General features: G+C 43.5%; 1 protein-coding gene across 5 annotated transcripts in view; it reads right to left on the minus strand.

Annotated features, from left to right (window-relative positions):
* Positions 1-1,717: 1,717 nt before the first annotated feature.
* The window catches only part of ZNF638 (zinc finger protein 638), a 67,872-nt gene continuing 52,633 nt past the window's right edge, over positions 1,718-16,956 (minus strand). For all 5 annotated transcript variants that reach the window (XM_040335544.1, XM_040335543.1, XM_040335542.1 and 2 more), the window contains 6 exons: positions 13,319-13,384; positions 10,728-11,583; positions 8,431-8,655; positions 5,904-6,005; positions 4,672-4,790; positions 1,718-2,492 (listed from right to left, as the gene is read on the minus strand). In XM_040335544.1, coding sequence (XP_040191478.1) covers positions 2,436-2,492; positions 4,672-4,790; positions 5,904-6,005; positions 8,431-8,655; positions 10,728-11,583; positions 13,319-13,384 — 1,425 coding nt within the window. In that variant the 3' untranslated portion in view covers positions 1,718-2,435. The remainder of the gene's footprint in view (positions 2,493-4,671; positions 4,791-5,903; positions 6,006-8,430; positions 8,656-10,727; positions 11,584-13,318; positions 13,385-16,956) is intronic.

Genomic DNA, 16,956 nt, shown 5'->3' on the forward strand with positions numbered 1-16,956 from the left:
GATACAAAATGCATTGTGCCTGGGACACCAACAGCCAGTGATACCTGAATGAGACTGTTATTGAAGGTAAGCCTATTACTAAAATCACACTGTATATATGGGCATATCTGCTCTGCAGTGGTTATTGGGCTGCTTTTAAACTGATCCGCAGGTGCAGAGCACCTGTGGGTTACCTTCATTGAAACAGACTTCTGTCATTACCTGCGGATTTAGTGCGTTCACAAAGTGCACCACACTTGCAGGATAAAATGGACGTCTATGGCAAAGTGCAGCTAACCCGCAGGAAAGCCACACACAAGTGCACTGCCCTGCATCCCAGGGTGTGGGTAAACCGCAGCACATCAGTGTGAAAGCAGCCTTGGGCCCCTTTCACGCGATCCTTCCAACCCAATCGGACCCTCCATTCACCTCTATGGAGCTGCAGATGTAAACCGACTTTATTACACCCGCCTACCTCCGATCCAATCTGCCAAAAAATACAGAAGGTGATCATCCCCTTCCATCTTGGAGGATCGGTGGAATCTGCTCTGCATATGCAGAGTGGACACGGACCTGTCATCTGTCTGCTCCATCATTTGTGGCCCGCAACCAGTTACCAAGTCGCTTAAGTGTCCCTCGGTCTTCAAACCGTTGGGCACCCCTGGTATAGTCATTTGAATGGTAGACGTCATTGTTTAGGACATCTGAATGTTAGAAGTTATATTGTTTGAATTACAGGAGCAGAGCCAAGCTTATATATTTTTAAATCTCCGTCCTAGTTAAAAGGAACAGCGATCGGTCTCCTCCTCTAGTCAGCCCCCACAGTTAGAAACACACATGATGGAACACATTTAACCCTTTGATCACCCCCTAGTGTTAACCCCTTTCCTGCTAGTAACATTTTACACAGTAATCAGTGGCTTTTTTTTTTTTTTTAGCTCTAATTGCTGTATAAATGCCAATAGTTCCAAAAAAATTAAAATAAAGTATCAAGTGTGCCGATCTGTTCGCTGCAATCCCACTAAAAAAAAAATCACAGATCACCGCTATTACTAGTAAAAAAAAAAAAAAATATTTATCCCCTATTTTGTAGACGCTATAACATTTGTGCAAACCAATCAATATACGCTTACTGCGTTTTTTTTTTATACCAAAAATAGAATACTACATGTTGGCCTAAACTGACGAAGAAATTAGTTTTATCGTATTCATTCTTTACAAGTCATGTGGTCTGCTCTGATTGGTCACAGCGATCACATGACACTGGCAGCGGGCCAGTACAGTGGTCAGTCATCCGCTGGACGCAGCAGGCGACAGTGTGCTCTGGGACACACGAGGTGCGTTTTTGGGATGACAACATAGGACGTCCTCACAGAACAATAGGGTTCCTGCCCAGGAGTAGGCTCCTTCCATGCAAAACCATCTATCTATTGCTATACATGCTCCAACTTAGGAGACACTGCAAATATAAGCATACGCTGCAGTACCTACATCAGTGGTCCTCTGTGTACTGCAGTCCTTAATTTTCAAACGGGTAATGTGAATTGTTAGTCAGGGTCAATTGGGTGTTTTTGCAGGCTAACTGTAAGTGTGCTGAGAAAGTTTTGCTTGCCACTGCAGAATATTGTATGACACTGTGGTGGGGACACATTTTCCTTTAAAGTGCAACAGCATATGCTTGTGTTAAATTCACATCAGCTCTGAATGGACCCATAACACAACACCACAAAAACAGGACTGTGATAACGTTTATGTATTTATTTACAAACACTTTCTAGTTTTCATTTTGGAAAGAAAAATATACATTAGATATGCCAAGTTTTATTTGGCAAAACCAAGATAATACCATTCAAAAAAATAATCATCTTTAACAATGGCACCCTGCGTGCAATGGTACTGAGGCCTCTCTTTAAATAGCATTAAGCTAGTCTTCCTGCCTCAAAAAAAATATATATTAAAAAAAAAAAAAAAACTAAAAAAGAAACTGGAAAACATTGCAAGAGCATTTGCCAACAAAATACGTTTAAAAAACTGTGAGGAATTCACATATGAAGACAATATCGCTGAAAACAAGCAATAAGGCTGTCCAATCCAGATACACCTATATAGAAATGTGTCCCGTAGTCTTCCTCACACAAGTCTGCTTTGGGGATTTGAGGCAATGAGAGAATCCGGGGAGCTGTAGTGGGTGAAATCTCTGATCCAGGACCATGAGTTCTCAAAACCAGCGACCAAATCACTGTCTGTACTGTAACGTTAGTACAAGGTAAAAGACTAGCAATAAAGATTTCTTGAAAAATTACTATTACATTTATACCAGTCTACAGAGTGGACAACATAAACATCTGTTTAAATAAGTGAACCTGTGAGAAATGGAAAAGAAATTTACACAATGATCCCTATAGTTCTACTTCACATCCCGGAGCTTGTATAGTTGTTAGTGAGGTTCAGTGATCTCATGAGCTGGGAGATTTCCCTTTTGTCGTCGTAGTCTCATCCTTGGCCAAGTGTTTCTAGAAAGAAAAGGGCATTTATTATTTCTAAAGACAATAGAAAAAAGCTGCGCCAAAAGGAAAGGGTATAAAACTAGCAGACAGCATGTACTATAAAATATACTGTACAACAAGAGTGTGTGTGTGTGCAAGTAAGAGTGTGTGTGTGTGTGCAAGTAAGAGTGTGTGTGTGTGTGAGAGTGTAAGAGAATGTGTAGAACGTACACTATTGTCAAAAGTATTGGGACAACTGCCTTTACACACACATGAACTTTAATGGCGTCAGTCCATAGGGTTCAATATTGAGTTGGCCCTTCCTTTGCAGCTATAACAGCTTCATCTGTTCTGGGAAGGCTGTCCACAAGGTTTAGGAGTGTGTCTATGTGGGAATGTGTGACCATTCTTCCAGAAGAGCATTTGTGAGGTCAGGCACTGATGTTGGATGAGAGGGCCTGGCTCGTAGGCTCTGCTCTAATTCATCCCAAAAGGGTTTTATTGGGTTGAGGTGCAGGCTAGTAAAGTTCCTCCACCCCAAACGCGCTCATCCATGTCTTCATGGACCTTGCTTTGTAAACTGGTGAGCAGTAAGGGGTCACCCCCAAACTGTTCCCGCAAAGTATATACACACACACACACACGCATACTCAATGAAAAGTGTAGGATAGCGAAAAGGGAACGTGCACTTAGGACCCATATATTTAAGGCTGCAAGACCGACCATTGCAAAAGCATGGAAAAAAACTCTCCTTTCGTTTTAGAGATAAAAAAAAGAACGGGTCCACGGTACATTAGTAAAGGAAAAAAATGACAATACTTTGACACGCATGACAAATTTTAGATCAGTTCCCATTGATGCGATCGCCTAAGTTTTATGGAATTGTAGGGTGCTGCATCAGCTTCGCTGTGTCAACCGTCCTCAGAACCAATGTCCCCACTGAAAGATTTCCCCTTTATTACTTTTCTGAGGACAACCCAATATTTGGGATTTTCTTTTACTTTCAAGGATAATGGTAAACAGAAGAAAGAGAATAAAGCTCTCTAACAGGGGCACAGACAGCATTAAAAACTGACAAACGTTCCAATCTATCCAAAACGAAGAAAAATGTTTTGCCTTTAGTTATACCGTATAACCCCCTTGGGTTCTTGAAGTATATACTTCCTGCGTATTCAATTGTTTATAGTCGTACTCTTCGTCCTACTCAGCGGAGCGAACGCCGTATTGAATATTTAACTCTGATGCTTAATGTTTACTATAGGCTTATTTTACTGCGATGTCTGATTTGTCAATACTCATTTCGGACTCTTTTGTATGTTAATTTTTTTTCCCAATAAAAATATTGTGAAAGGAAGTGTAAGGCTCCATGCACACTGGACACTAAAATAATGTTATAAAAACGCCAGCTTTGCGTCTAACCTTTAACGTTTTTGCAATAGCATTTTTTTTTTTGTTAAACAATTGTTTTTCCAATGGATCCAAAACGTTAAACGCTGGTGAGCCACGTTTTGACGTTTGGTGTTTTATGTGGTCAGAAAAACTACTCCTGAATGTGATTTTAGGGCGTCCAGAAAACAGCCCATAAACTCCACTGCTGATAAAATGTCCAAAAACATCCATGTGTGCATGGACACATAGGATAACAGAGGGGAGTTTATAGGCTTTAAAAAAAAAAAATTAAAATGCCCAAACTCCAGTGTGCACGGAGTAGAGCTGTGCGATTTTTCCCTCTAAAAAAAAAAAGAACGGATTTTTTTTATTCAAAAAAATACAAAAAAAAAAATAAAAAAATGTATGATTCGAATCAAGTCTCTTTTTATGGACACTGCACCTGTCCTGAGGAGCTGCGGGCAGGAGATTTTAGGCGAGGCTGCGGCCTAGTCTGCGGTGTCCAGCCTCACGGACTAGGCCGAAGCCACGACCTTGCCTAAAAACTACTGCCCGCAGCTCCTCAGGATCGGCGCGGTGTCGGCACTGTTCCTGGGGGAAAAAATCTTTTTTTTTTTTTAAATATGAATTAATTTGACCTACCAACTTGACTTTTATTCCCATCCCTAGCACAAAGCCTAAAATATCTGGTCCATAAACAAAGTGAGGAATAAACTCTGCAATCCAATGTCTAGAGGCGATGGCAAAATGTGATCACATACCGCCACCTAGTGGCTAAATTGCATACAACACACACAGGTTCAGAACATTTCAGTACCTGCACTGTCTGGTAATGGCGCAGACTCTTGCAGTGTTTCAGCTTCGATGCCTCATCCATGTAAAAGAGTGAACACAGCTCACAGAAATATCCAGTCTTAGGAATAAGAAACTCTAGGCCTGTAAAGAAAAATGTAGCGTTTGAAAGACCTTTCGGGCGCGTTGTACAAATCTAATGTTGCAGATGAGACACTCATGCTAAAAGATCTCTTGCAGGTTCACCCTCCTCCCCCACCCACATTCACCTTTCCCTGTGCTTCCCTTCCATTGGTGCCAGGAGTCATAACTGCCAGCTTCGTATTGATAATACTGAATGGGCAAAGTGACAGCAAGGTCAAATGTTGAAAGAATTTTCTTCTGAAAATCACAAATGTTGTGTTTTGAGATTCGGTGCCACCAGTGATTTTAAAAATCACGCACCAAACCTTTAAAATCACCTCATGTTGCTACAGAAAAGAGAGTTTGTGGTGAGGAATATTTTCTTTCCTGGGAATTTTCTTTTCTTGCACATTTCTTTTTCGATTACATTTCTCACACGATTCTCCCATCATTGATTAGAAAATGGTTTAAAAAAAAAAAAAAAATTCCAACATGCCCGATTACTCAAATGTGATGGCCGCACAAAATCGGCTGCAGCTTACTAATGGTGCAAAATGAAAACGAAAATTCTTAGAAAAGATTTTAGAATTTTAGGCATAAACCATCATCTGCTAGAATCTAGCTTTCCATTGGAAAAAATAAATAAATGCTCAATCCTAAATACGCCTGGAAAAAAGATACACAAAAGAAAAGGTTCCCAAACCCCATGTAAAGGCTCAGTGTGAATGCAGTCTAAACTCTGTTGCTGGCAAGTACTAGAGAAGGAGGAGTAAGTGTCATTCTAGACCAGGGATCTCAAACGGCAGCTGTTGCGAAACTACAAGTCCCATGAGGCTTTGCAAGGCTTGCAGTTAGAAGCATGACTCCCTCAGGCAGAGGCATGATGGGACTTGTAGTTTCGAGACAGCTGGAGGGCCGCCAGTTTGAGACCCCCATGCTAGACTGATCTGCAACAACTGACTTGAGTACACAACTTCAAATTGGTTTCTCCCTGCACCATTTTTAGGTTAAATTTCGGTTTCGTTAACACAAATTGTAATGAAAAGCTGTAGTGGTATTGTATTATGGTCACAAAATTGTCACGAGGATCAGCTGATCCATGATTGGGCAATCCTGTAACATGCAAACACTCACCCACTGGCACCGTAGCATTAAATGGGCCCAATTTGGTCTTCCCTGGGGAAGGAGATTCCAGTTTTGTTTTCTTTGCTGGAGTTTCAGAAGCTTTGGGTGCACCTGAAAAAACAAAAACAAACACAAGAGGTTGGACCAGTTCAGGTAAGTTGCAGTACAGTGATTGTATCAGTTAGCAATTTGTCTTTTTCCTACAGATCGAAGGTAGAAACAGTTCCTACACCGGCTCCATTTGGATGTTGGGCTGCTACAATTTTCTAAACCAGCTATAAGGCTGGATTCACACCTATGCAGTTTTAACACTATTTGCATTTTGCGGATTTGCTCTAAAGAATATGTTCCATAGAAAACCATGTTAAACAGACTGTAGTGCAATTTGGCAAAAAGCACAAAAAAAAAAAAAAAAAGGGTGTCCTAGCCCTGATCTCCCAATCCCCTTATAAAACGAGAGGGAACAATAAGTGCCGGTTCACACTACAGCGACTTGGGATCCGACTTGTCAGACCTCAAGTCGCTTGACATCCGTAATCCCATGTTGGTCAATGAGAGGCGTCTTAATACACACTACTGAAGTCGCTCCGACTTCAGAAAAGGTTCCTGTACTACTTCAAGGCAACTTGTACCCATAGATTTCAATGGAAGTTGCCTCCAAAGTCGGATCTCCATCTTAACTGAAGCAACTTTACAGGAAAAGAAAATAGTTTACTCAGGCAAACCCCTCTCTCCCACAGAGCTAATTATTCTGTGATTGGCCACAGCCAAAGTAGCCAGTCCTGGAGGCAACTTTAAGTTGCGTTGTAAGTTGCTCCAAGTCACGCTGAAGTCGCCTTGCAAAGTTGCGCTGTAAGTCGGGTTGCCCCTGTGTGAACCGGCACTTACTGTGGCACAAAATAATTCCTTAGTGCCGGTTCACACAGGGGGTAACCCGACTTACAGCGCGACTTGAAACAATTTACAACGCAACTTAAATTTGCCTCCAGGACAGGAAACTTTGGCCAATCACAGAATAATCAGCTGTAAAGTCGCTTCAATTAAGATGGAGATCAGACTTTGGAGGCGACTTCCATTGAAATCTATGGGTACAAGCATTGCCTAGAAGTCGCCTTGAAGTAGTACAGGAACCTTTTCTGAAGTCGGAGCGATTTAGTCACCTACAAAACACTGGATGAACAATATTTCCAATCTTCCTCAAAAGCCACTAGCAGTATAAGATTTGTTTACAAACATAAAGGGCAATGTACAGGCATACCCCCCACTTAAGTACTCAATGGGGTTTATTTACTAAAGCTGGAAAGCACAAAACCAGGCTCACTTCTGCATAGAAACCAATGAGCTTCTAATCCCAGCTTGTTCAATTAAGCTTTGGTAATAAAACCTGGAAGCTCATTGGTTTTTATGCAGAAGTGAGCCAGATTTTGCGGTTTTCAGCTTTAGCAAATAAACCCCATTGTGTACTTAAAAGTGGGGTATGCCTGTATACATTTAATACCTTTCCTTGTTCCCCCCCAGATTAACATACAACTTTTCAATTAATTTTGTTTTCAAGAAATAACTCCCTAGACTAAGTGACCTAATTGCTGAATCCTTCTACTGGCCTTCGGGCTGCAATAAGATTGGGATTCAAGGGGGAAGGGGGGATCATGCAGGCTTCATGTAGCTGTCACCAGCCCCCTACCTTGGATCTCATTTCCAGAGCATTATATTAAACACATCCCTGGCAGCCCTATAGATGTGTAATGCTCCTCCCTGCTGTAGACTATAGCTGTGCAATTGAGCTGTGATCAGTTTGCATTAAATGTGTTTGATTGCACCGAGAGGATTATTCACTCATTCTACTGTGAAAACCATACAAGAGAATGGGTGGAATGTTCATTTACTACGAAAGGAAATTAAAATATCGCCAGGAGTTCGGTTTGTTTTTTAATCAATTATATCATTTTCCTCATCACATTTCCCTTAGATTTACCTTCACCTATGTAGTGCAAGAGGCTGCCTGATTGCATACAAACTGGTTTTGGTAAAACTAAAAAAGGAAAAAAATGTACAAGAAAATTGTATGGCTAGCCATGGCAATGAAAACCTGAAACAGGCTCTAACCCATGGGTCTTCAAACTACGGCCCTGCAGTTGTTCAGGAACTACAATTCCCATCATGCCTAGTCATGTCTGTGAATGTCAGTGTGTTACAACGACTCATGGGATGAGTAGTTCTACAACAGCTGGAGGGCCGTAGTTTGAGGATCCCTGTGCTAACCCTTTCTGCCCTATCCAAAACCAATCTAGCTGCAGCTTGGCTTTACAATGCAATACGAGATTGCCGGCAGCTTAAATAGGGTTGAAGTGCTGCCAGGCTCTTCCGTGATACAACCTTTCGATATCCATAGGATTGTTAGAAATATATTAACAAAAAGGCATGGAAAATTACAGACTATCTACTCCACTTTTTGAAAACACACACACACACACACACACACACACACACACACACACACACACACACACACACACACACACACACACACACCTACCAGCTGAAGGCTTTTCTGGGGTGGCAGTAGGGTTGCCCCCTGCTTTGCCATGGTCAGCGCCTTTAGTAGCCGTCTTCGGTTTAGTCTTAGTAGGGGTCTTATCAGACTCACTGCCCATACTGGAATCAACAGAACTCTGCAGTGATGTGTCCTTGGCGTCCTCGGCGGATTCAGATAAAGGACGTTTTCTGGGCCTGCCTCTACGCCCAGCTGGCGTTTTGGATTCTATTTAAAAATAAATAAAAGATAAAAATGGGTTTGAATACCCAAACAATATCTTCTGTACCTCCATAAAAGTTGACTGCAAATCTGAGCATAAATCGGAATGAGAAAGCAATGTAAAAGAAAATCTAATCATTTTGCTTTGTAAACGCTACCAGTATAATAATCCGTTTCCGAATGGAAACATTAACCACTTGATGACCAACAATGTACCCATATGGCGCTGGACTTCAACTGGGTTTTGCAGCTGCAGGCATCATCAGGTACTTTTTTTTTTTTAAGAGCAGACGGCTGGTTAACTCATGTAACAGCAATTTTAGCAACCAACTACCTACTGGATTGCTTTTACAAGCAGTGGGAAGGTATGTCCCCTCTCTCCCGCTGCTTCTTCCGGCTGTCCCATCCCACCAGGACACACAGTCGATCAGTCAGTGCTTCCGCCGGCCGATCATAGAAAAACAAAGACCGGAACTGCTGTGTTCATCTTTAATATGGGGAACTGGAAGTGATGCCCTTACATCTGTTTTTGTTTACCCGGATGTAAACGGTGCAATTTCGGAAAATAAAAAGCATTTGAGCACACGGGTCTTGGTGAGATCAAATGCTGTTATTTAAAAACCCCAGATCTCTCCAAAAAGAATACCTGTCACATGCCTATTGCTGGCACAAGTGATGTTCATATTACATAAAAGTGAACAAAATGTAAGTGTGTAAACAGAAAAAATAAAAATAATTAAGTCCCGTCGCAAAGACAAATGCACGTGTCAGCCAAGCATGCAAATAGTGATTATTCCACACGTGAGGTATCGCCAGGAACATCAGATTATGGGCAGCAATTCTAGAACCAGATCATGTAAATCTAAAGTGGTAACCTGTAATGGCTTTTTAAAAGCGTCGCCTATGGATAGTAAAAATGTACGTCGCCGTTACACGAGCGTGCGCAATTTTAAAGCATGAAATGTTCGGTATCTATTTATTCAACGTAACATTTTATATTTTACTAACAAAAAATTGGATTACATTATCAAAAAAGTGCCTCTTGTAAAGATGATGCACAAGAAAGTCTGCAAACAGTTTGCTGAAGACAAGCAGACTAAGGACATGGATTACTGGAATCATGTCCTGTATTGTGATGAGACCCAGATAAACTTATTTGGTGTCAGGCGTGTGGCGGCAACCAGGTGAGAACAAAGACAAGTGTGTCTTGCCTACAGTCAAGCATGGTAGTGGGAGTGTCATGGTCTGGGGCTGCATGATTGCTGCCGGCACTGGGGAGCTACAGATCATTGAGGGAACCATGAATGCCAACATGTACTGTGACATACTGAAGCAGAGCATGATCCCCTTCTCTTCAGAGACTGGGCCGCAGGGCAGTATTCCAACATAACGATCCCAAACACACCTCCAAGACGACCACGGCATTGCTAAAGAAGCCGAGGGTAAAGGTGATGGACTGACCAAGCATGTCTCCAGACCTAAACCCTATTGAGCTTCTGTGGGGCATTCTCAGAACGGAAGGTGGAAGAGCACAAGGTCCACCAGCTCCGTGATGTTGTCATAGAGTGAAAGAGGACTCCAGTGACAACCTGTGAAGCTCTGGTGAACTCCATGCCCAGGAGGGTTAATGCAGTGCTGGAAAATAATGGAGGCCACACAAAATATTGACACTTTTGGGCCCAAATTTGACATTTTCACTTAGGGGTGTACTCACTTTTGTTGCCAGCGGTTTAGACATTAATGGCTGGGTTTTATTTTGAAGGGACAGCAAATGTACACTGTTATACAAGCTGTACACTCACTACTTTACATTGTAGCAAAGTGTCATTTCTTCAGTGTTGTCACATGAAAACATAATAAAATATTTACAAAAATGTGAGGGGTGTACTCACTTTTGTGAAAGAGATATATATATATATATATATATATATATATATATATATATATATATATATATATATAAAAAAATTACTAATATTCACAAATACATTTACTACAAAGTTGTAATACTTTTAATCAGTGTGCGAATGTTCTAAAGCACACGTGTAAAAAGTCTTGAATACCCCAATAAAACTAACCTGGTTGTGATACTTTCGGACTTGTTCTTGAACTTGTTCTACTTGATTGGGGCTTGGACTCTGCTACATCCTCTTTAACCTCTGAATCTTCCTCTTCTTCACCAACTTCATCAACCGTTAAGAATTGGTGTTCTATATCACCTATGGAATCCTCCTCCTCGTCGTCGTCGTCGTCTGCCACCACCTCATCCAGTGTGAGCATAGGCTGCTCTGCATGGCTCTCTCGGTCTGGCTCTTGGGGACGGACATCTGGATTCTCCTTTGTTTTGGGGTTCGCACTCTTCTTCTCCCCTTTGTTCTCAGTCTTGTGGATGGATGGCTCAGAATGTGAAGTCTGTTCTTCATCTTCGCCGCTGACCTCATCGAGCGTCAGAAGCTGGTCTTTGTCTAGGATGGTGGAAGAGCCGCCCGGCATGGCGGGACCATTTGGCTCCTCATCATCACTAACTTCATCTAATGTCATCAACACGCTCGACTCCTGTGTTCTAGAAGGGGGGCCGTTGCCTGCCTTGACTTTGTCTACTGCCTGTACTTTGTCTTCAGCGTGGACTTCGTCTACTGTCACTAGGGATTGGGCTACCTCATCCTGGGCACCTTCTGAAGTAGCTGCGTTATCCTCCTCATCGCCAACCTCATCCAAAGTGACAAAAGAAAGCTCCTGGGCCTCTCCGCTTGCCTCCTTGGGTTTCTTTGTGTCTGAAGATGGGGGATGATTTTCCTTTCTCTTTTCTCCTCTCTTGGTGGCACCAGTTTCAGACTTTTCCTCATCCCCTTTCGGCTTTTCTGGATTGTCTTCTACAATCTCATCCACTGTAACAAACTCATCAAGATTGAATGGGAAAGGTTCTTCTCCTTCCTGTAAAGACGCAAAACGAATAACTGATCAATGAAGGCGATTGTAACCCTTTCACTGCAAAGCATCGTAGGGACACAACAGAATGGTGTGCAACTCTAACAAGCAGACGGCCACCGGTCAAATGAAAGCAGCCCGGCAGCAGCGGTACCACTGCATCTTTCACCACTTGGGTAATTTATTGCCTTTGCAGTAATATTGTGCAACATACAAAAATGGAACCTACCACTATTCTCTAGGGCATTGGTTCTCAACCCTGTCGTCAAATACCCCCAATCGGCCATGTTTTGGGAATTTCTCTTAGATAAAATAGCTGTCCAAAATACCAAGCCATTCACTATGATTTAAAGCACCTGTGCAAGATAAAGCAAAACCTGCAAACACGGCCTGTTGGGGGTACTTGAGGAAAGAGTTGAGAACAACTGCTCTAGGGCATGTGTCAAACACAAGGCCAAATACTCTCCTCGCACCTCTCCCGCAGCGGGCTCCTTTGTTTCCCAGCTCCACCCCCAGCTTCTTGAGATAAGGGGGATTGCACTTGTAAGGGAGGGTGGGATGCCCTTGACATCTAAGGGGGAGGGGGGAGAGCCTGGACATCTAGTCAGATACAATCAGATTTTTGGAGGACAACCATAATGCTGATGTAGCCCACCATGAAATGGAGTTTGACACCTTTGTTCTAATCTAGGGTGTCTGCTTTCAGAAAATAAATGTTTTGGGGGTTTTATGCAATCTCCAGGCCTAAACTGATTTTTTAAACAGGTGTGCAAAACAAACAAACAGCTCTGTTTTGTGATTAAAATGGTAAGCGTGCCTGCAAAAAATAAGTAATTTTTTTGCCTGGAAAGCATTGCATTTGTGCTCAGTGGATGAAGGGTGCCATGTCTCGATTATTTACCGTATTTATCGGCGTATACCACGCACTTTTTTGCCCTGAAAATCAGGGCAAAATCGTGGGTGCGCGATATACGCCGATACCCGCGCCGAGTTTTAATACTGCGCCGACATATACCGAGCGCAGTACACTCGTGTATTGTCGGGCAGTCTCGGCTCCTCTCGCGCTGACGTCCTGGACGTGAGCGTGACAGTAGCCGAGCCTGCCCGAGTGTACTGCGCTCGGTATATGCCGGCGCAGTATTCAAACTCGGCGCGGGAAACGAGTGAGGACGACGCCGCACCCGACGAAGAGGACACCCGAAGCCGCAGACGGACCCGACGAGGCCACCGCGCAAGACACCAAACTAAGTACAAATATCTTTTTTTCCACAGGAATTGGGGCAACTTTAGGGGTGCGCGCTATACCCCAATAAATACGGTATATAGTCTATTCATTCACAGGCACCAAACACAATGAATGATGCGGCTGTGTGGGTTAAGTTCCACACGGCCGTACTGTTTTTGTATTGTAACAGTGGTTGCAGAGAGATCATCCCCGCCATCATGCCGAGAGGGAAAAGAGGCTACAGGAGCTGGAACATGTTACCTGTTGCACCTTAAATACTACCCACCCAAAGGGTGAACCTAGACTTTATACTGATGGAACATGGACATTTTTCTTTAGCTCTGTATGGCCAGACCTCACCCAGGTGTGAGACCTCCTGGACACACTGGAAATGATCTGTAGGATCTGAAAGGTGCGACTTCAGACTGTCAATCTTTTACAGCCTTACACAACAAACCAACTAAAAAAAAAAAAAAAAAATCTAATGGAATGGTCCAAGAAAAGCACAAGTCTCACCTCATTTGATTTCTGTCCTCGATTCTTTCGAGCGGAGTTCCGTACCCACCTTCCCGATGATGAATTCTGCACAAAAAAAAATTAAAATTGTATGTCAAAAATGCATGAAATATTCCTGTCATTTCAAAAACACATAATGACCTGCGCTGAGATTTTATGGCTTGCCATACAAATTCCAATACATATAAGGAACTGCGTATGGAGGCCATTACTTGCCTGGATGTTAATGCGCTCTATACTTTGTTAGAGCAAGCATGCGGCTAGTAAGCACTGAAGCTTTTGTGTGTGCATGACAGATTGGAAATTAACCATTAACCATGACAGATTGGAAATTAACCATTTCAAATGGGAGGGTTCAGTAGAGGCAGTCCACATATTGTCTCAAAACAAGTCCTCTTGAACAGAATATAACACATCACCACTGTGTTAACTGTTCTTAGAAATGATAGAGAGGGACATTGCCAGGAATAAATCAGTTCATATTATCCTCCATTACTATTATGACAAGACCAATGACTTTCTGGTGCAGCGAAAATCCCATATTTTTGACTGCACAAGGGAAAAAAAATACGTTAATGGCAACACTGCCACCTGCTGTTCCTAAAGGGAATCTGCTAAAAAGTCTGGAGCGTGGATTCAGACTGCATGCCAATTCTCAATGACCGTGATATTAAAAAGCAGACAATTGCTAGTTGGTCCCTTTATGAAGAAAAAAAAAAATCCTCCACAGAGATTCAGATTTTTAGTCCCCAAAATGAAACACGTGAAAAAGTATTTCAACGTATAGAATAGGACACCTGTCAGGTAAACCCTACCTCAGGACAAAATACAGCAGAACTTCACCAAAATAGGGAAGTTACTTGTTTGCATCCTACCCCCCCCCCCCCATCTAGCACTTTGACAGGTACCCACTCCCGGTCAGATTGTCATGGCAATCTGGAGAAGTTTGCGCCAACCCCTCACAGCCTTGTGGGACACAACAGGTTCTATAGGCCTGCAGGACCGTTCACAATACGCAGCACGGCTTGCGCATATGCTGTACAAAACTGATTTCTCTTACCCAAGATGCCAGAGCTTGCACCCAAAGCAGGCTGAAGACAGGCAAGTGTCCTTATATTAAAAGTCAGCAGCTACACTGGCAGGGGTGTCAAACTGGCGACCCTCCAGCTGTTCGAGAACTACAAATCCCATCATGCCTCTGCCTGTGGGAGTCATGCTTGCAATGCCTCATGGGACTTGTAGTCTGGAGGGCCGCCCCTTTGACCACTGTGAGCTACAGTATTAGTTTTTGCTGACCTAATTGTTTTTGTGGGCGGGGGAAGAGGGGAGCTCCTGTACTCCTTAGATTACTTTTATTTAGGCACTACATTTCAAACTGTTGTGTCAATACCCCCCCCCCAACACAGCATTTCTACCTCTCAACTCTTCCTGAAGAAATCTGGTTTGAATCATTTAATATGCATTGTTTATACTACAGGGGTGGACAAATCCTCCCCAACACACTGCAAATTCAGAAAAAAGAAAACTAATTTCACACTTGTACAACTTCAAAATTGCACGACTTTGGAGTGCAACTTTGGATGGGCGTGACTGACCAATGATAATGGACAAATTTTGCAGAACGGTCGCATATAGAACATTCAGATGCGACTTTTGAAGGTTTACATTGCAGTCCATTGCACTCCAGTCGCATTGAAAGACAGACCCAGTGCTGCAACTTAAGTCGCAGATATCTGAACGGTGTTATAAAAAATATGTTGTTAGATTTTAGTGTCCAAAATCACATGACAAGTTACACAAGTGTGAATAGAGTCAAAGTGTTAAAGCGTTAAAAATAGCGCCTGCAATCCGCCCTCAAACAGCTTCTCCATTGTCTTCAGTGGGAAAGCCCGAGGGGTCTATACCCACAACAGTAAAATATGACTATATGCAGCATAACACGCTTGCTATACTCACTGTGGGACTTAAGGGGTTAATTGTCTGCATTGTGTAAAATAGGATTTTTGTACTCACCGTAAAATCCATTTATCTTCCGTTCATGGACGGACACAGCAGCAATTGACCTTAAGGTATTATCCTCCCTTTTAGGAGATCGACTAGGCAGAAAAACAGCATGTTAAGGGTTAAACACTCCACACAGCACAGTACCTCCCAGGGGGCGGATCCCCTGGGTACATCCCTCTCTCCATCATTCAGCCTCAGTTCGTAAACAAGCAGTACAAAGGAGGGGTGGGTGCTGTGTCCGTCCATGAAGAGAAATGGATTTTATGGTGAGTACAAAAATCCTATTTTCTCTTCCGTTCATGGACGGACACAGCAGCAATTGACCTTAGGGACGTCCCCAAGCAGTGTCAAAAAAATCGAGGGGTGGGAAAACACAGCAAACCAAACTTCACCCCAAACAAACCAGAGCTCCTCAACGGAGGAACTTCAACCTTAAACAGCCGCCTGTAAAACCTTGCGGCAAAAGGAGGCATCCGAAGATGCACTCACATCCACCTTGTAAAATTTTGAGGTGTGGATTGACACACCTAGGGCATAGGCCTGAAGCACAACCTGTCTGATCCACCTAGAAATGGTGGCCGACGAGACCGACAGACCCTTCTTAGGACCAGTCTCCGACACGAACAGTGAATCCGACCTCCGAAATGGAGCCGTAGCAGACAAGTACACCCGTAGGGCTCGAACCACATCCAAGGAATGTAACGTGGCCTCCTTTGGGTTCGTCGGCCGAGGACGTCGGCCGAGGACATAAGGATGGAAGAACAATGTCCTCATTGATGTGAAAGGCCGAAACAACCATAGGAAGAAATGACGGCTGCTTCCGCAGCACCACCTTATCCTTGTGGATGACCAAGTAAGGAGCCTTGCAAGACAAGGCCGCCGTTTCAGAAGCCCGTCTGACCGAAGTAATCGCCACCAGAAAGACCACCTTCTAGGAAAAAAGAGTCAAAGGGATTTTTCAAATGTCCTCAAACGGAGACTTCTGAAGCACAGAGAGAACTAAGTTCAAGTCCCATGGAGGCAGTGGAGGCCACATGTCGAACCCCCTGCACAAACGTACGCACCAGAGAGAGTGCCGCCAAGGGTCGCTGAAAGTAAACAGCCAAGGCCGAAATCTGACCCTTAAGCGTACTTAAGGCGGGAGCCTGATCCACTCCACACTGTAAGAACAGCAGAATCCGGGACAACACGTATGTACGAGGGTGCCAATTCATCTCCTCACACAGAGATGTAAGCCTTCTACGTACGATGATAAATCTTCCGGGAAGTAGGCTTCCGCGCCCGCAGCATGGTAGAGATCACCGAGTCAGACAGGCCTCGATCCTTCAGCACCTGGCTCTCAACAGCCACGCTACTAAAGCCAACGACTATAAAGGAGGATGAAAGATAGGGCCCTGCGACAGGAGATCCTCTTGCAGAGGCAGGTGCCAAGGAACGTCTGCCACCAGGCGCACCAGATCTGCGCACCATGGGCGGCAAAGCCAATCCGGAGCGATCAGGATTGTTGGTATCCCCTCGGCGCAGCAGACGAGGAAGAAGCTTCAGAGGAGGGTAATCTGGGTAATCCAAACAAGCGGAACTACGTCACACAAACACCTCCGGACGCTGAACCGCTCAGGTACCGAGGTGTGGAA

This window comes from Rana temporaria, chromosome 1, assembly GCF_905171775.1.
Source record: "Rana temporaria chromosome 1, aRanTem1.1, whole genome shotgun sequence".
NCBI classification, from domain to species: Eukaryota; Metazoa; Chordata; class Amphibia; order Anura; family Ranidae; genus Rana; species Rana temporaria.